The sequence below is a fragment of the Plecotus auritus genome, assembly GCF_963455305.1.
Source record: "Plecotus auritus genome assembly, chromosome: 2".
Lineage (NCBI taxonomy): Eukaryota > Metazoa > Chordata > Mammalia > Chiroptera > Vespertilionidae > Plecotus > Plecotus auritus.
The window spans coordinates 30638383-30656645 of NC_137771.1; the positions used below are offsets into that span (position 1 = coordinate 30638383).

At 39.4% G+C, this 18263-nt stretch overlaps 1 protein-coding gene across 3 annotated transcripts in view; it reads left to right on the forward strand.

The window, feature by feature from the left end:
• The window catches only part of FOXJ3 (forkhead box J3), a 123963-nt gene that overhangs the window by 33964 nt on the left and 71736 nt on the right, over positions 1-18263 (forward strand). For 2 of the 3 annotated variants that reach the window (XM_080652857.1, XM_080652859.1), the window contains exon 3: positions 10789-11113. In XM_080652857.1, coding sequence (XP_080508983.1) covers positions 10789-11113 — 325 coding nt within the window. Of the gene's footprint in view, positions 1-10676; positions 11114-18263 lie in introns of all 3 variants that reach the window. The other variant, XM_080652858.1, reaches the window with a different exon arrangement.

Below are 18263 nucleotides of genomic sequence, written 5' to 3' on the forward strand. Positions count from 1 at the left end.
TTGGATTGTTTCCAGTTTTGGCTATTGCAAATAAAAATGCTGTGAACATTTGTGTATATGTCTTTGTATGGACATATGGTTTCTTTTGGGTATATACATAGGAGTGAAATGACTGGATCATATGGTAGGTGTGTTTAACTTTTTAAGAAGCTCTCAAACAGTTTTGTTTTTTTAAATATATATTTTATTGATATTTCACAGAGAGGAAAGGAGAGGGATAGAGAGCTAGAAACATCGATGAGAGAGAAACATCGATCAGCTGCCTCCTGCACACCTCCCACTGAGGATGTGCCCGCAACCAAGGTACATGCCCTTGACCGGAATCGAACCCGGGACCTTTCAGTCCGCAGGCCGACGCTCTATCCACTGAGCCAAACCGGTCTCGGCAAGGATATTACTCTTTTATTATGTAGGATTATTATATAGGATAACTGTTTTCCAAAAAAATTTAGTGAGAAGATTGGTATTGTTTACATTTTTGCAAAATTTTAAAATATCTGTCTTAGAGACAGCTGCATTCTCATCTCAGCCTGTGCATTCAGTCTGTTGTGATATCACCCATCACATAGCATCTGAAAAGCTCTACTGTACACTTTCGAGCGAATAAGAGTTAAAAAGGCAACGTCATTTTGTCTTACTATGAAAGTTGTTTTGAGCCTTCAAATCCCCTGAAAGGGTCTCTGGATCACATACCTTGAGGACTGCTGTACTATGGACATCAACTGTAGCAGCTTAAGCTGTTTCTTTAGCATTCTTTGTGTGCATCATACTTAACACGAAAAGATAAGATGGGACCATCTTCCACAACGTTAGTCCTTTGCCAGCATTGATGTCATACTAGTGGTATAATGCTATGGATGCAGGATGTGTGGAGAAGTATGATATCCAGTAAATGTTGTATGGTGAGTTGAAGCAATATGGTTGCAGAGAGGTCAGGTTAAATACTTGAATGGGACAGAATGAACCAATAGACACATGTTACTCAGAGGAGTTTTATTATATATTTATTTAAACTAAGTATGAGAAATATTAATAGTAGATTCCATCTAGGTTTTTAAGTAACAGCTGCAAAGATGGCTTTGAGTGTTCTTGTGTCAAAGGGGGACTGGTATTCATCAGTCTTTCTAGTTACTTGGAAACAGATTTCAGTAGGTAGAGTGAGGTTTATATGTAAAATATAGTATTTATTTAATGATAGGATGTAGTTTCGTGGTTAATGCCCCCAAATACTTATTTCCCCTCCCTAAATTGTTGAGTGAAATATTTTAAAGCTGAGTGAGAATTACATATATAGTATAAAAATATCTTTTGACTATATGATCCCTAATTTTGTATCCTGAATGGAGTTCTAACTATGAGTATGGCTTGTATGAATTTAGAACACAGTTTTATGAATCTAAGATTACATATTTGTGAAATAATTTGGAGAGAATCTAGAGAAGAGCAATAGGTATATTATGATTCTTGAATCATATCCGGTTGAAGAAGTTCTAGTTTTTAAACTTTGAGAAGAAAGAGCCCAAATGATGTTAATACTATAAAACATATGAAGCATCATTATGAAGAGAACTCTGACCAACTCTCATTTTCTAGGATAGAATTTAAAGAAATTTTCTTCTCTATAGCAAGGGAGGTTTAGATTAGCCTGCTGAAACTTTTATTTAAAAAAACAACAACAGTGAATTACAAATGTTATAACAGATTTGAATAAGTTGAATAAGTTGTGAACTTTTCTTCCCTTGGAGATCTTAAAGAATATTATTAGTCTCCAAAATAAGTAATAACAGGAATTAAAAAAAAATGAGCTAATGAAGTTCTTTATCTCTGATTTTATGATAAATAGATCTGAAATCACAATTGTGTTTACAAATGAAGTTTTCTCACTAAAGGTCCCTCCCCCCCAATTTTGAATAAGTTGTGAATATTTATTGGGCGAAAGGAAAGTTGTGAAAGTTTAGTTTTGAAGAATGACCTTCTATTTGGATATTGGAGTCCTTATTTTAAATTGTGATTTTTTTTTCCATCTGTATTTTTACTGCATTGAGGAATTTTTTCAGCTTATCTTTTAAAGAGGTTATTACTCATAGGAAGTTTAAAGGTTCAGTCAGTTATTCATACCTTAGTAGATTGTTTATTTATTCTATATTGATTAAGGTATTACATATGTGTCCTTACACCCCCCCCCTCCCCCGCTCATGCCCTCACCCCCCTGGTGTCTGTGTCCATTGGTTATGCTTATATGCATGCATACAAGTCCTTTGGTTTATCTCTGCCCCTTACCCCCACCCTCCCCTACCTTCCCTCTGAGGTTTGATGGTCTGATTGATGCTTCTCTGTCTCTGGATCTGTTTTTGTTTATTATATTCCACAAATGAGTGAGATCATGTGATACTTATCTTTCTCCAACTGTCTTATTTCGCTTAGCATAATGCTCTCCAGGTCCATCCATGCTGTTGCAAATGGTAGGAGTTCCTTCCTTTTTAAGCTGCGTAGTATTCCATTGTGTAGATGTACCACAGTTTTTTAATCCACTCATCTGCAGATTGGCACTTAGGCTGTTTCCAAATCTTAGCTATTATAAATTGTGCTGCTATGAACATAGGGGTGCATATATCCTTTTTGATTGGTGTTTCTAGTTTCTTGGGATATATTCCTAGAAGTGGGATCACTGGGTCAAATGGGAGTTCCATTTTTAGTTTTTTGAGGAAACTCCATATTGTTTTCCATAGTGGCTGCACCAGTCTGCCTTCCCACTGGTAACTAATTTTGAAAAAAGTAACACCAACTACTTTTTCTTAAAATAGCTTAAATTATTGCTTTATTTATACATTAAAAAAATTTTTTTTTTATATCACATGGTTATAAAATGTAAAGGTTTATATGAAAAAACTTGTCTGTAATAGGTTTTTTCATTTATTTTTAGGTGTCCACCATATCTGTCTGCCCCTTTGGGTGCCCAAATATCCACATGTACTTTTCTTATATATAGAACTCACTTGCCTTTTTCCCCAAAAGAGATAACCCAGAGTTTCATCCAGTTATTATATCTAGCTGAAAAGTCAGGCTCTCTGGATGCAGTCCCTTTCATTAGATTCAAGAGTGGCTGCTTGTTCAAAGACCTGCAAACTGAGTCAGCACTTTACATACCTAGTATATGGTGGTGGAGAAGGAATAGGATAACAGTAGTAAATGTAGAAAAGGTGGTAATGGGAAACACTCAGTAAGTTACTAGTCCATACCGATTATAAAATTCTACTGGATAGGTGTGGCAGAGACTTCCTGACAGTGTATAAAAAGTTCCTTGATTCTGCTTTTTGGTGTGGCCTCCATTGTTCCCTGTGTCTTCTAAAAGGTCTTACCTTATGCAGTATCCTAGGGCCACATCTGAGATAGGTATCGGTGAAAATGCCCTTTCTGGGAAATGTATAGCTTTTATAGCCCAGTTCTTGTTTATGAGCTTGTTGATGGGTATTATTTTATAAACTTAAGAGGCTTTTGCAGTCTAGATTCTTTGTCTTTCCCACCCTTTAAAGATAGTTATCTTTAAAAACTTAGTTTCTAGACTTTTTGCTTTCTTTGAGCCAAAGGACCTGCCCAAACATAATGTGAAGACCCTTTGCTTTGTGTTCTGCCTATTCCAGGGATTTCTAACCCTGTTTTGGTACTTCTTCAACAGTCTGGTGAAATCTGTGGACTCTTCTCAGAATAATGTCTCAAGATTCATAAAACAATATTTAAGATTACAAAGGAAATTAATTATTTATATTGAAATGTGGCTAGCAAAATATTAACTTTGTAACATAGAAATAGATATCCCTTTAAATTTTAAAAAAATGTTTTTATTAATTATTTTTTTTTTTTTTAAGAGAGAGAAGAAGGGAGAGGGATAGAGAGATAGAAACACCAATGAGAGAGAAACATTGATCAGCTGCCTCCTGTACATCCCCTATTGGGGATTGAGCCTGCAACCTGGGCATCTGCCCTGACCGGGAATTGAACCACTAAGCCATACTGGCTGGGCTATATGTGTCTTTAGTGGTGGGGAACCTTTTTTTTCTGTCAAGGGCCATTTGGATATTTATAACATCATTCTTGGATCATACAAAATTATCAACTTAAAAATTAGCCTGCTATATTTGGTCAGACATTTAATTAACTCACCCCTAATGTCATGGTAGGGTCAGACCAAATGGTTTTGTAGGCCTTATAAGGCCCATGCATGGATGTTCTCCACTGCTGCTTTAAAGTAAGACATGAAATAAAAAAGATCTAGGGCAAGTCTAATGCACTCATAATTCTGAAGTAGTTGATGAGTTTAAATAAAAATTTGAGCTTCCGTGACATTCGTCATTTGATAGAAATATTTTTGTGATTTTTATTGATGGCAAAATCACAGGTACTGTTAATGGTACTGTTAATGATTTGGTGTCTACTTTCATAATTAAAGGACATGCTAAATTTCAGATACAAGTTAGTGGGGGATAAAGAATTTATTTTCTCCATCCAAGTTCATTGACCTCTTTTAGCTTCTGAGGGAATGATGGCTCTGTGAGGCTATTTGAAACAATAGTTTTGGGTGGAAAGAAAACACCCTTACAACATTGTTTTTGTGTGGCAAAGTACCAGTCTTCTCTACTATTAAGTATGCAGTTTGGCAGCTAGTACTCAGTTACTTCAGTTTGCTACTTCAGAAGAAGTTGATGTTTTTTCAACCATGCAAGGCTTTAAATAATAGGACTCTTAGCTTAAATTGCAGACTATAGGCAGGGAGTACCCCACTTGGCATTTTCTCCATCTCTGCTTGCAACTCTAATTGAAGTTTATTTCTGTCTTAGGACTTTAAGTGGCAAGAAGGAGCTAACACATGCCAACATTCTAAATTTTCCCTACATTTCTCTCCTTGCTGTAGTCTTGGTTGGCATATGGTTTGCTTGCCAGCCTCTGAAGATGACAGTTTGATCAAATTCTTCATCACTGTTTAATAAGTATCTCCAGCTTTCCAACCTGTGCTATCAGAATTCTTAATGTTTGCCTTATCAACTCTTCTTTTAAGAGAATATCGTGTGTAAGGTTCTATTACTTGTATCACCCCACTTGCATGTCACAAATTTCATGTTTGATAGGAATTGCATTCATCCACTGGTAGAGATTTATAGTACCTCAACATATAAAAAGTCTAGATGGTAGGCAGGTCAGGGCTAGGATGAACAGCTTCTTAATTGCTTCACACAAAAATCAGGGATCAAGATTCCTTCTCTCTGCTTCCATAGCTTCCATATCCTCAGTGTGTGGCTTCCATTCTCAAAGGTCACCTTATAATCCAAGGTAACTGCTGGAGCAACAACTTTGGTGTCCACATTTTGGAGAGCAGGAAGGGCAAAAGGCTCAGTGCCATCCGTAATAAAATTGAGGTTGTATTCCTAAGGAAGAGGTAAAAACAGATATTAGGTGTTTTTAAAAACAGATTAGGCAGTTAGTAGTCTCTGGCACATACCTTGCTGCTTCTAGTTGCCTTGAGTGCTGAGATGCTGTAATAAAAGTTATATATTATATAAAATATGTATATATTAAAAATATGTATATATCTCCTGAAATGCATGTGACCAGAATTCCTGCTGTGCTAATTACAAGGATTTCCTTTGAGTTCTCAGTTGTTCAATTTCTCACATGTTGCCAAGTCTTAAGATGTCTGGAATTGAGTGGGAGGATTCAGGAATATCTAGGTCAACAACTTCATTACCCTTATTATTCTTACTTCTTTTATTTTCCTTAATGTCTTTCTCTTAACTCCATCTAGGGAGCTAACAATATCTCTACCAATTTCCCTATGTTTGAAAACTTCCTTAATGATAAGCCTTGGCTACTCCTTGTGAGTCAGGGAAGTTGCAGAGGGAGGCCAAGCAATGTGCTAAAGTATTTGCTAAAAAGCATATTTGGGGTCATATCAGAGACTGTGTTTCACAGTCATACTTTTATTTATTTTATTTTTTTTACCAATTCATAAAGGATTTTGATCCTGTCATTATCCTTACTTCATGCTGTTGAGTCCCTTTTCTTTCACCTCTTTCTTTTAGCTTTTAAATGTGCAAGATCTCACTTGTTTGGGGAGTAGCACACCCCACATTCAGTGGATAGTCACTATTTTAATCACTTAACCACCATTTATTGATCCTTTACCTACTATGTTACTAGGCATTGAGGAGACAGAAAAGAATAAGAATGTATCTTCCAAGGAGTTTATGGTCTCATGGGAGAAAGATAGGTAAAGATAATTATAATTCTTTATAAGCCCTGTGATAGAGGTATTTATATTCTATGGGAGCAGGATCTAGGTCAATTTAGGAGGTAAAGCATGGGAAGAGTGAATTGACCAGGTTTTCTGGAGGGAGAGATGTTTGGGGCTGAGTCTTGAAGGAAAAATAAAAGCCAGCTAGGCAGAATAAGAGGAAAATAGCATTTTAGAATGGAATACTTTTATTCCTTGTCTAAATATTTTTTAGAGCTCAGCTGGTGTGGGTCAGTGGTTGAGCATTGACCTATGGACCAGGAGGTCATGGTTTGATTCCCAGTCAGGGCACATGTCAAGGTTGCAGGCTTTATCCCCAGTAGGGGGTGGGCAGGAGGCAGCTGATCAGTGATTCTCTCTAATTATTGATGTTTCTTTTCTTTCTATCTCCCTCATCCTTTCTGTCTGAAATCAGTAAAAGTATATTTAAAAAATAAATATTTTTTAGATACCTACTATGGTGTTAAATAGCATATGAAGTACTAGTGTATGGTTACTATCTTTAATGAGGAGGGTGCGGGAAGAGGGAGTGAGGGTAGAAAGCTTAAGCCTATGATGTAATCCTCCTATATCAGTGGCCGGCAAACTTCCTTAGTCAACAGAGCAGCAGTTTGCCGACCACTGTCCTATATAATAAAAGCCCAATATGCAAATCGACCGAACGGCAGAATGACCTGTGAAACGACTGGTTGCTATGATGCGCACTGACCACCAGGGGGCAGACGCTCAATGTAGGAGCTGCCCAGCTCACAGGCCCCAGGCCAGCTAAGGCGGGTGCCAGCAGGGCCCCCCCCCCCCCCATCACCCGGCTGGTCGCCCCATCAGAGGGAGGTGACCAGAGGTGCCGGTGGTGGTGGGCAGGGCTGGCTGGTGAGGGAGGTGGGGGCAGGTCCGGCTAGCAAGTGGACTGGAGTTGCCCCCCCCCCCCCCCATCGCCTCAGTGGAGGCGGGGGTGGAGCTGGCTGGCAAGTGGGCTGGCGTTGCCCCCCCCCCCCCCCCCCCCGATCGCCCCACCGGTCGCCTCCCGCAGAGGGGGGGTGACAGGCGGCAGTGGCAGGGGACAGGGCCAGTGAGCAGGTGGCGCCAGGCCGGCCAAGGTGGGTGCCAGTGGGGGCCCCCCAATGGCCCCGCCGGTCGCCCCACAGATCAGCCCTGATTGCTGGCCAGGCCTAGGGGGACCCTACCCATGCACAAATTTCGTGCATCAGGCTTCTAGTTATACATATAAAACAGCTTGATAGTTGAAAATGAAGAGTTTAGGTCTCTACTCCCCCCCAATTTGGGATGTATAATAGGAGAAAGAGAACCATTGAAAGTTTTTGGCACAATTACATGAAAAATAATACGGACAGATTTCTCTTGGAGTAAATGCATGGACTCTGGAGATGACTAGCAGGGAGGAGTGGTGAGAAATCATTATCTAGGAGGCCAGCTAGGGAGCTTTTGGAATGAGGAGGTAATGAGGGCCTGACATTTCTTAACCAGATTTTCATAACCAGATTCTCAGAATCTCTCATGCTCTTTTAAAATTTACTACCATCTGTTCTTTTATACAAGTGGGCTTCTGTCATCCCTATTTCACTAAGAGGTTTCTGCTGGCCATATCTAATGATCATTTTTTGTGTTCTCAACACTTAATGGAGAACCACCAACAATGGAGGCACTTTTTTTACTTCCCTACCGAAAATATATAAAATTTAATGAACTACAAACAAAACAGAAGCCCAAGTTTTTCAGAGTCTGAATTTAAAGGAGATTTTATAGTGACTTCAGATCTACGCTAGCAGAACTGATGAAAATAAGCACAACAATGTAATAATTCTTCCTCATGATGTCTTTGATAATTAGGGATCATGTTTCCATCCTATTTAGATCTTAACTGAACTTCAAGTTTAGCTGAACTTCTTCCTTCTCTACCTCTTAGGGCTTCAGTCATTGTTGTTCCCTCCCTTTTCTGAACCATTGCAGAGCTCAGCTTTGTACTGTTTTTAAAATTGTTTTAGTCCTAGCTGGTTTGGCTCAGTGGATAGGGCCTCGGCCTGTGGACTGAAGAAGGGTCCTGGATTCTATTCCAGTCAAGGGCACATGTCTGGGTTGTGGGCTTGGTCCCCAGTGTGGAGCGTGCAGTAGGCAGCCAGCTGATCAATGATTCTCTCTCATCACTGATGTTTCTCCCTCTCCCTCTCCCTCTCCCTCTCCCTCTCCCTCTCCCTCTCCCTCTCCCTCTCCCTCTCCCTCTCCCTCTCCCTCTCCCTCTCCCTCTCCCTCTCCCTCTCCCCCTCCCCCTCCCCCTCCCCCTCCCCCTCCCCCTCCCCCTCCCCCTCCCCCTCCCCCTCCCCCTCCCCCTCCCCCTCCCCCTCCCCCTCCCCCTCCCCCTCCCCCTCCCCCTCCCCCTCCCCCTCCCCCTCCCCCTCCCTTCCTCTCTGAAATCAGTAAAAATATATTTTAAAAAAATGTTTTTTTTAGCCCTTTCTTGTCTTTGACCTTCCTGATTGGCCTATGTGTTCTTAGAGGGCAGGAATTTTATGTGTGCCGGGCCTCTAGTATATGATAGGACTCTACTGGCAATGCAGTTATAATCATCATGGTTGTCTATTTATAATAGCTAGTGCTTAATCCTGGTTACTTTATAGGGCATTAGTACCCTCCCAAGATACTCCTATAATAACTAACACTTATTGAATATTTCTTCTGTGCATATGTTATCATGTTTTATTCTCAAAGTAATATTTTAACTGTAGGTACTGTTTTTTTTCATTTTATAGATGAGAAAGCTGGAGTTTAGAAATATTAACATTTTCATGATCCCACAGCAAGTAACTGGTAGAATCAGTACTTGAACTCTAGTCTGCCTGACTCAAGAGCCTGTATTCTTTATCAGTTCTGCATGCCTCCCAGAAGTTCGGATCCTAAGTGATTACCCTGTTGTTGTTTTTTTAAATGTATTTTATTGATTTTTTACAGAGAGGAAGGGAGAGGGATAGAGAGTTAGAAATATCAATGAGAGAGAAACATTGATCAGCTGCCTCCTGCATACTCCCTACTGGGTATGTACCCCCAACCAAGGTACATGCCCTTGACCGGAATCGAACCTGGGACCCTTTAGTCCGCAGGCCGACGCTTTATCCACTGAGCCAAACTGGTTAGGGCTACCTGTTGCTTTTTTTTTTTTTTTTTTTTAATATATTTTATTGATATTTTACAGAGAGGAAGGGAGAGGGATAGAGAGCTAGAAACATGGATGAGAGAGAAACATCGATCAGCTGCCTCCTGCACACCTCCCACTGGGGATGTGCCCGCAACCAAGGTACATGCCCTTGACCGGAATCGAACCTGGGACCCTTGAGTCCGCAGGCCGATGCTCTATCCACTGAGCCAAACCGGTTTCGGCTACCCTGTTGCTTTTTATCTGCAGTCATTTGGGATGGACTTAGACACACACTTTTTCTTTTCAATGAGGCACTTTAAGTTTCTTATTTTGTTCTCTTTTTCCCGAGATTTTGATATAATTTAGAAGCTTTTCATTCTTCTTTACTTTATAGTCAGGGTCACCATTCTTGCTTCTTTGATCCCAGGATAGAAAGGTTGGTACCTTCTGCTGAAAGTTAGCAATTCCATTGTGAAGTATCATGCTTTTTTCCCCTGTACTTTCAATCTTTAGAAGAGCTTCCTCCCTCTCCAGAATGTGTTAAACTCTCAGATTTTGTTTTTCTTTTTTCTTTCTTTGGGTTATAATGACTTAAAATTTTCAGCGTTGGAGTGAAATACATTACAGAATCCAGATCACTTGGATGTTTAGATTAAGCCTGTTCTTGAGCTTTTAATGCTTCTTTTCTTGCTGTCCATTTATGTGATTTAATGTCTTATATCCAATGCTCCCAGATCTTCAGTTATTTTCTTCAACTTGTTCCTTGATGTGTTCACTTTAAAAGATAGTGCCTAGTCCTGTCTAGCCTCCTTTTCTGCTGTTCATCAGTGTCCTTGAGTTTGCATTCTTCTTTATTGTCAACGCCCCCAGCTAGTCTGTCTCTTTGATATTCCTGTCTACCCTTCTTTACTCTTCTTACCTTTTACCTGCTCAGCTCTACCTTATTTTCTGTGTGCAAATTCCTGTGCCTATTTCTTAGGTACTTTTCTGACCTCTTGTCTCTACTTTGTATGTATGACTTCCTTAAAATTTGTGTAAAAGGAATACCAGATGTACAGTCTTAAGTTTTTAAAAGGCCCTTATTGTTGGTGAGTAATCAGAATCACTTTGTGCTGTATCTTAAACATTTTAAAACCAAATTTGTTGTGTTTTGGAGAGGATAAAAATAAGAAAAAAGATTGGAAATGTTGATCTCTTAATTATTTGGTTTGGTTATTAACATATTCAATCTTTTCCCTCCAGATTTAACTCAGGCTTTCCCTCACTTTGGAACTCCTAGATTTGTGAATATTGGATATTTTGAGAAGCAGGGGTTCTTTCCTTGATACTGACTAAGGAGTCTATTTACCTTCAGGATGACATCTGAATTGGAGAGCAGCCTAACATCTATGGACTGGTTACCACAGCTCACCATGAGAGCAGCCATTCAAAAATCTGATGCTACACAAAATGCACATGGATCAGGAATTTCCAAGAAGAATGCACTCCTTGACCCAAATACAACTCTGGACCAGGAAGAAGTCCAACAGCACAAAGATGGGAAACCTCCATACAGTTATGCCAGCCTCATTACATTTGCAATTAATAGCTCACCCAAAAAGAAAATGACACTAAGTGAGATTTACCAGTGGATTTGTGATAACTTCCCATATTATAGAGAGGCTGGCAGTGGTTGGAAGGTAAGGATTTTTTTTTTTTCATTTCTATTTTTATTTTGTAAGCAATAACAATATTGGCTTCTCTTGAAGATAAAGCTCTGTGTAGGCTTATAGGTGAAGATAAAATTCTAATTACTAGTCATTTTTAGGGTATCAAAGGAAATTAAGTGTTTTTAGTTAGTGAATAACTATTTGGTAGAATATTGGTTTGTTAGAGCGTTATTATATTATATGACTGACTTAGCATAAAATAAGAGCAGAGATAATGTAGCATTCACTGGAAAACAATACAGTTCAGGTAAGTTGACAGTCTAAGGTAAAATAAAACAATGTAGTATTGCAATTAGTACTGTTTTTATCATCCAAGATTTTTCAAAATCTTTTTATTTTGAAAGAATTTTAGATTTATAGAAGAGTTACATAATTATTACAAAGGGTTTCCATATATCCTTCACTCTCTATATTAACATCTTCTATAACCATAGTACAGTGATCAAAACTAAGAAATTAATATTGGTACAATACTTTTGATTAAAGCAGTACTGTTAATTACTAAGTAAACAGAGTTTATTCTCATTTCATTAGTTTTTCCACTAATGTCCTTTTATGTTCCAGGATCCCACATTGCATTTAGTTGTTATGTCTCCTTCGTCTCCTCCAATTTGTAACAGTTTCTCAATCTTTTCTTGTTTTTATGACCTTTGATACTTTTGAAGAGTACTTATCAGGTACTTTGGACAGTAATTCTCAGTTTCGAATTGTCTTATGTTTTCTCATACTGTAATTAGAGTGAGATAATGTATTTTGGGGCAGAATAATGCAAAGGTGATGTGTCCTTGTTTGTATATCATATCAGGGGTACTTTATGTCACCATGTCTTATTGCTGGTAATGTTAACCTTGGTTCTTTGGTTAATGTGGTATGTGCCAGGTTTCTCAACTATAAAATTACTGTTTCTTTGTAAATTATAAGATGTTTTGGGGAAATATTTTGAGGGCATTCAAGTAGACTGTTTTTTCTTAAACCTTGCTCATTAATTGTAGCATTTATTGGTGGATCATATCTACAGCAGTTTTTGTTTTCTAGTGGTGATTTTCTTTTTTTTTTTTTTCTTTATTCCTTATACTCTTAATTGGGATTCTTCTGTAAGGAAGATTTGCCTCTTCTTTCTCTTTTATTTACTTATTTAATCACTCATTTGTAATATTATGCACTGATGGATATTTTATTATTTGTACCATCATTGTTGCTCAAATTGTTACAGCTTTGGTCATTCATAGCTATTACAGGTTGGCACCTGTGCCCTTTTGACATGACCCCATTTTGTTGTTGGTTTAGCACTTTTTAACTTTCTGGCATCACGGGATGTTTCAGGCTCATCTTATACCTTCCCTGCTGCAGCCCTAGAATCAACCATTTCTTTTTAAAAATCCCTATTTCCTTATCTAGGCTTTTTGACGTCACATCAAATTAGTCACCTACCTAATTTATATTTTACAAAAAATAATTAAACTTACTTTCTTTTGTATCTGTACATGTTATGTTTATATTCTTATATAGGAATTACCCAGTTGTGTGCTTTGTGAGGCGTGTGTATGTGTGTGTGTGCATGTGGCAGAAGGGGTTTATAGAACTTTAAGTCTGCCATCAGATGGTAGTTAGTCTTGTTTCTCTTAAGCCTTCCTGTGTCAACAGCTGTGTCTTTTTTGTTTGACTATATTTGTTAAAGACATTAAAGATGTATTATGCACCAGTGATGTACTGCACACCACGTCAGAAAATCAGTTGTTTTAAGGGAAAGTATTTTAAAATATATTTTATTGATTTTTTTTAAAAAAATATATTTTATTGATATTTCGCAGAGAGGAAGGGAGAGGGATAGAAAGCTAGAAACATCGATGAGAGAGAAACATCGATCAGCTGCCTCCTGCACACCTCCCACTGGGGATGTGCCCGCAACCAAGGTACATGCCCTTGACCGGAATCGAACCCGGGACCTTTCAGTCCGTAGGCTGACGCTCTATTCACTGAGCCAAACCGGTTTTGGCTATTTTATTGATTTTTAACAGAGAGGAAGAGAGAGGGATAGAGAGTTAGAAACATCGATGAGAGAGAAACATCGATCAGCTGCCTCCTGCACACCTCCTACTGGGGATGTGCCCGCAACCAAGGTACATGCCCTTGACCGGAATCAAACCTGGGACCTTTCAGTCCGCAGGCCAACGCTCTATCCACTGAGCCAAACCAGTCAGGGCTAAGGGAAAGTATTTTAAAATATCTCTTATTCTATTTCATGCCTTAGTACAGTGCTTCCGTTTACTAAGCCTCAGTAAATGAGGTTTGAATGAAAGCCTGAATTCTGGCCACAGACTTTTCCCCAAGCTTTATTTGCTAGTTCCCTCTTAATGTATTCTTTTTTCCCCTTGCCTGTCATAGTTTTCTAGCTGTCCCTGGAAATAAACACTTTGATTTCTTTCTTTTGTTCTCTTACTTGTCTGTGGACTTTCTCTCTTTTGCCCCCCTTTTCCAGTTGGCATTGTTCTGTTTATTCTTTCAGCTCAGATGTTACCTCTCTTCTACTATAGAATTATCTCCCTTGTATTTCAGTATGCTTCATTAATAACACTATTGTAGAACTTACAAATTTTGTTCAGAGATCTTGTTTAATTAGTTTTTGTTTATGTACTCATACTCAATAATAGCTGCTTTTGTTACTTTTTGTGTGCCAGGTGCTGTATACTAAATTACCTTGTATCATTGAAGTAACTACTGTTATTGTCCAAATTTTAAAGGTAAGAAAACTGAGGCTTAGAGAAGTAACTTTCCAGAGTTTCTCAGCTAGAAAATGGAGAGCCAAGATTTGATACCAGACTTTGTAGATTTGGAATTTCAAAGTTAGCTAGCCCCTTCCTCCCTCCCTCCCTCCCTAGTTGACACACAATATTATATTAGTTTAATGTGTACACATAATGATTAGACATTCATATACCTTATGAAGTGATCACCCCGATAAAGTCTAGTACAGTGGTGGGCAAACTTTTTGACTCGAGGGCCACAATGGGTTCTTAAACTGGACCGGAAGGCCGGAATAAAAGCATGGATGGAGTGTTTGTGTGAACTAATATAAATTCAAAGTAAACATCATTACATAAAAGAGTATGGTCTTTTTTTTTTATTTATTTCAATAGTTTTATTCATTTCAAACTGTGCTCTGATACTGTGCTCTCCAGTGGCGTGTCTCCCTACATCACCACGATAACGTGTCTACGCATTCCCAGGGTGATGTCGGGAGACGCGTCCGCGGGCATTACAAGGAGCCTCTGGAAGATTGAGAGGTTGTTCCTTCTACTGAATGGGCGGATATAAATTCACCCACTCAGAAGAAGGAGCTGCGGCCGTGTTTCCCGACGTTGCCATGTTAACACTGCTGCTGGTGAAGGAGCGGAGGGGAGAGCAAGAGAACCCTCCGCTCTTTCGCCTCCGAGGGCCGGATAGAACAGCCGAACGGGCCGGATCCGGCCCGCGGGCCGTAGTTTGCCCACGGCTGGTCTAGTACCTATCTGACATCATACATAGTTGTTGCAGTACTATTGACTTTATTTCTTATGTCAAAGCTCATGTCTTAACTATTACATAGGGCCTATAATTTTTCAAACACTGCAGAAATATTTATTATTGATTTGATATGCCAAAGTCTTAACTAACTCATTAAGTTTGTTAACAATATACTTTGAATAAGTCCATTCTAACAATATTTCAGTGGAGGAAATATATAATACAATTTGACCCATGAGTCAAAAAACATCATTCTAAGCAAGTAATAGTGATCTATCTTAGCTGTGATTTTGGCTTTACTACTAGGCACTAATGTTCAGTGACTTCTTTTGTCAAGATTTGGGATGAGGGAAGACTAAGAGATTTCTTTTTATTTATTTTTTATTGTTTAAAGTATTACATATGTCTCCCTTTTTCCCAATTGACCCCCCCCCCAACGCCGCCTGCCCCCCCCCCCAGGACAAGCCCCCACCACCCCATTGGTTATGTTGATATGCATGCATACAAGTCTTTTGGTTGGTCTCTTACCCCACCCCTCCTCCCCTGCCTTCTCTCTGATATTGGAAGGTCTGTTCAGTGTTTCTTTGTCTCTGGAACTATTTTTGTTCATCAGTTCATGTTGTTCACTATATTCCATATATGAGTGAGATCATGTGATATTTATCTTTCTCCGACTGGCTTATTTCACTTAGCATAATGCTCTCCACATCCATCCATGCTGTTGCAAATGGTAGGAGTTCCTTTTTTATAGCAGTGTAGTATTCTATTGTGTAGATGTACCACAGTTTTTTAATCCACTCATCTGCTGAAGGGCACTAGGCTGTTTCCAAATCTTAGCTATTATAAATTGTGCTGCTGTGAACATAGGGGTGCATATGTCCTTTTTGATTGGTGTTTCTGATTTCTTGGGATATATTCCTAGAAGTGGGATTATTGGGTCGAATGGGAGTTCCATTTTTAATTTTTTGAGAAATCTCCATACTGTTTCCCACAGTAGCTGCACCAGTCTGTATTCCTACCAGCAGTGCACAAGAGTTCCTTTTTCTCCACATTTTCTCCAGTACTTGTTGTTTGTTGATTTGTTGGTGATAGCCATGCTGACAGGTGTGAGATGGTACCTCATTGTTGTTTGGAATTGCAACTCTTGAATGATTAGTGACTTTGAGCATGCTTTCATACGTCTCTCGGCCTTCTGTATGTCCTCTTTTGAAAAGTGTCTATTTAGGCCCTTTGCCCATTTTTTGACTGAATTGTTTATTTTCCTTTTGTTAAGTTGTATGAGTTGCCTATAAATTTTAGAGATTAAGCCCTTATCTGAGACTAGAGGCCTGATGCATGAAATTCATGCAAGGGGCTTAGCCCTTGCAGCCCCGGCTGCCTCATTGGCTGGACCTCGCAGCCCCACCTGCCTCAGCCGGCCCTTGCAGCCCCAGCTTTGTCTGGAGGGTTGTTCTGCTGTTCAGTCTAATTAGCATATTAGCTCTTTATTATATAGGATAGCATTGGCAAATACGTTCTCCCATGCAGTGGGCTTTCTTGTTGTTTTGTAAGAGATTTCGATTAATCTGTTAGCTTTGGTGTTTAGGGAGTAGAAATGCTCCAGATTGGAATAAATGGCTTAGAAAGCTTATCAGACCTGCATGGGGCTAGGCAGATAGTATAAATGAGGAAAGCAAAAAAGGAACCTAATTGAAGAGTGCATGTCTTCATAAATGTTCCCTCCCGATATTTCAAGTACCCACCTGGCACCAATACATAGTTATTATAGTAGTGTTGACTATATTCTCTATGCTTTACATTCTTGTGACTATTTTGTAACTACCAATTAGTGCTTCTTTAATCCCTTTATCCTTTTCACTCAGACCCCTAACCCCTCTCCCCTCTGATATCCATCATTCTGTTCTCTATTTCTATAAGCCTGTTTGTTCATTTTGTTCTTTAAATTCTTTTATTTTTTATTTTTTACTTTTTTAATTTAATAAATCTTTATTGTTCAGATTATTAAAATTGTTCCTCTTTTTTCCCCCATAGCTTCCCTCCACCCGGTTTCCACCCCACCCTCTGCCCTTACCCCTCCACCCCCCCGCAACTATCTTCATCCATAGGTATACGATTTTAGTCCAGTCTCTTCCCGCACCCCCCACACCCCCCACACCCCTTTCCCCCCGAGAATTGTCAATCCACTCCCTTTCTATGTCCCTGATTCTATTCTATTCACCAGTTTATTCTGTTCATCAGATTTTTTTATTCACTTGATTTTTAGATTCACTTGTTGATAGATATGTATTTGTTGTTCATAATTTTTATCTTTACCTTTTTCTTCTTCCTCTTCTTAAAAAGAATACCTTTCAGCATTTCATATAATACTGGTTTGGTGGTGATGAACTCCTTTAGCTTTTTCTTATCTGTGAAGCTCTTTATCTGCCCTTCAATTCTGAATGATAGCTTTGCTGGGTAATCTTGGTTGTAGGTTCTTGCTATTCATCACTTTGAATATTTCTTGCCACTCCCGTCTGGCCTTCATAGTTTCTGTTGAGAAATCAGCTGACAGTCGTGCTCCCTTGTAGGTAACTAACTGTTTTTCTCTTGCTGCTTTTAATATTCTCTCTTTGTCTTTTGCTGTTGGCATTTTAATTATGATGTGTCTTGGTGTGGTCCTCTTTGGATTCCTTTTGTTTGAGGTTCTGTGCGCTTCATGGACTTGTAAGTCTATTTCTTTCACTAGGTGGGGGAAGTTTTCTGTCACTATTTCTTCAAATAGGTTTTCAGTATGTTGCTCTCTCTCTTCTTCTGGCACCCCCATAATTCTGATGTTGGTACGCTTGAAGTTGTCCCAGAGGCTCCTTACACTATCTTCATATTTTTGGATTATTTTTTCTTTTTTCTTTTCCGGTTGGGTGTTTTTTGCTTCTTTGTATTTCAAATCTTTGACTTGATTCTTGCGATCCTCTAGTGTGCTGTTAGATCTCTGTATAATATTTTTTATTTCAGTCAGTGTATGCTTAATTTCTAGTTGGTCCTTTTTCATATCCTCGAGGGTCTCGCTAAATTTATCGGCCTTTTCTAGAAAATTCTTGAAAAACCTTATAACCATGGTTTTGAACTCTATATCCAGTTGTTTGCTTTCCTCCATTTCTTTCATTTGTGATCTGTTTTTTTGTCTCCGCAGTTTGGCTGCTTCCCTGAGTTGATAGAGTGGCTTTGTGTGCTAGGTGTCCTATAGGGCCCAGTGGCTCAGCCTCCCCAGTTAACCTGCGGTGGACACTCTTGGTGCACCCCTTTGTGGGCTGCGTGCACAGTCTTGTTGTAGTTAAGCCTTGATTGTTGTTGGTATCACTGGGAGGAATTGACCTCCAGGCCAGTTGGCCGTGAGGATCAGCTGTGTCTACTCTGGGAGAACTTCTGTGCTGGAGACACCCTTATGAGACAAGATTTGCAAAAGCCTCTGTGCTCAGCTTGGATGGGGCTGAGTCTCAGGGCGGAGCAGACAGCATTGGTTTCCCGTCAGCCCTGCCCTAAGAGGCCCCTGTGTCTCAGTGTCCCATGGTAATCGCTGCAAGCACCCCTGAGAGAAAGCCGCCCTCGAGTTCTGCCTGCCGCCAGACAGTCCAGTTTC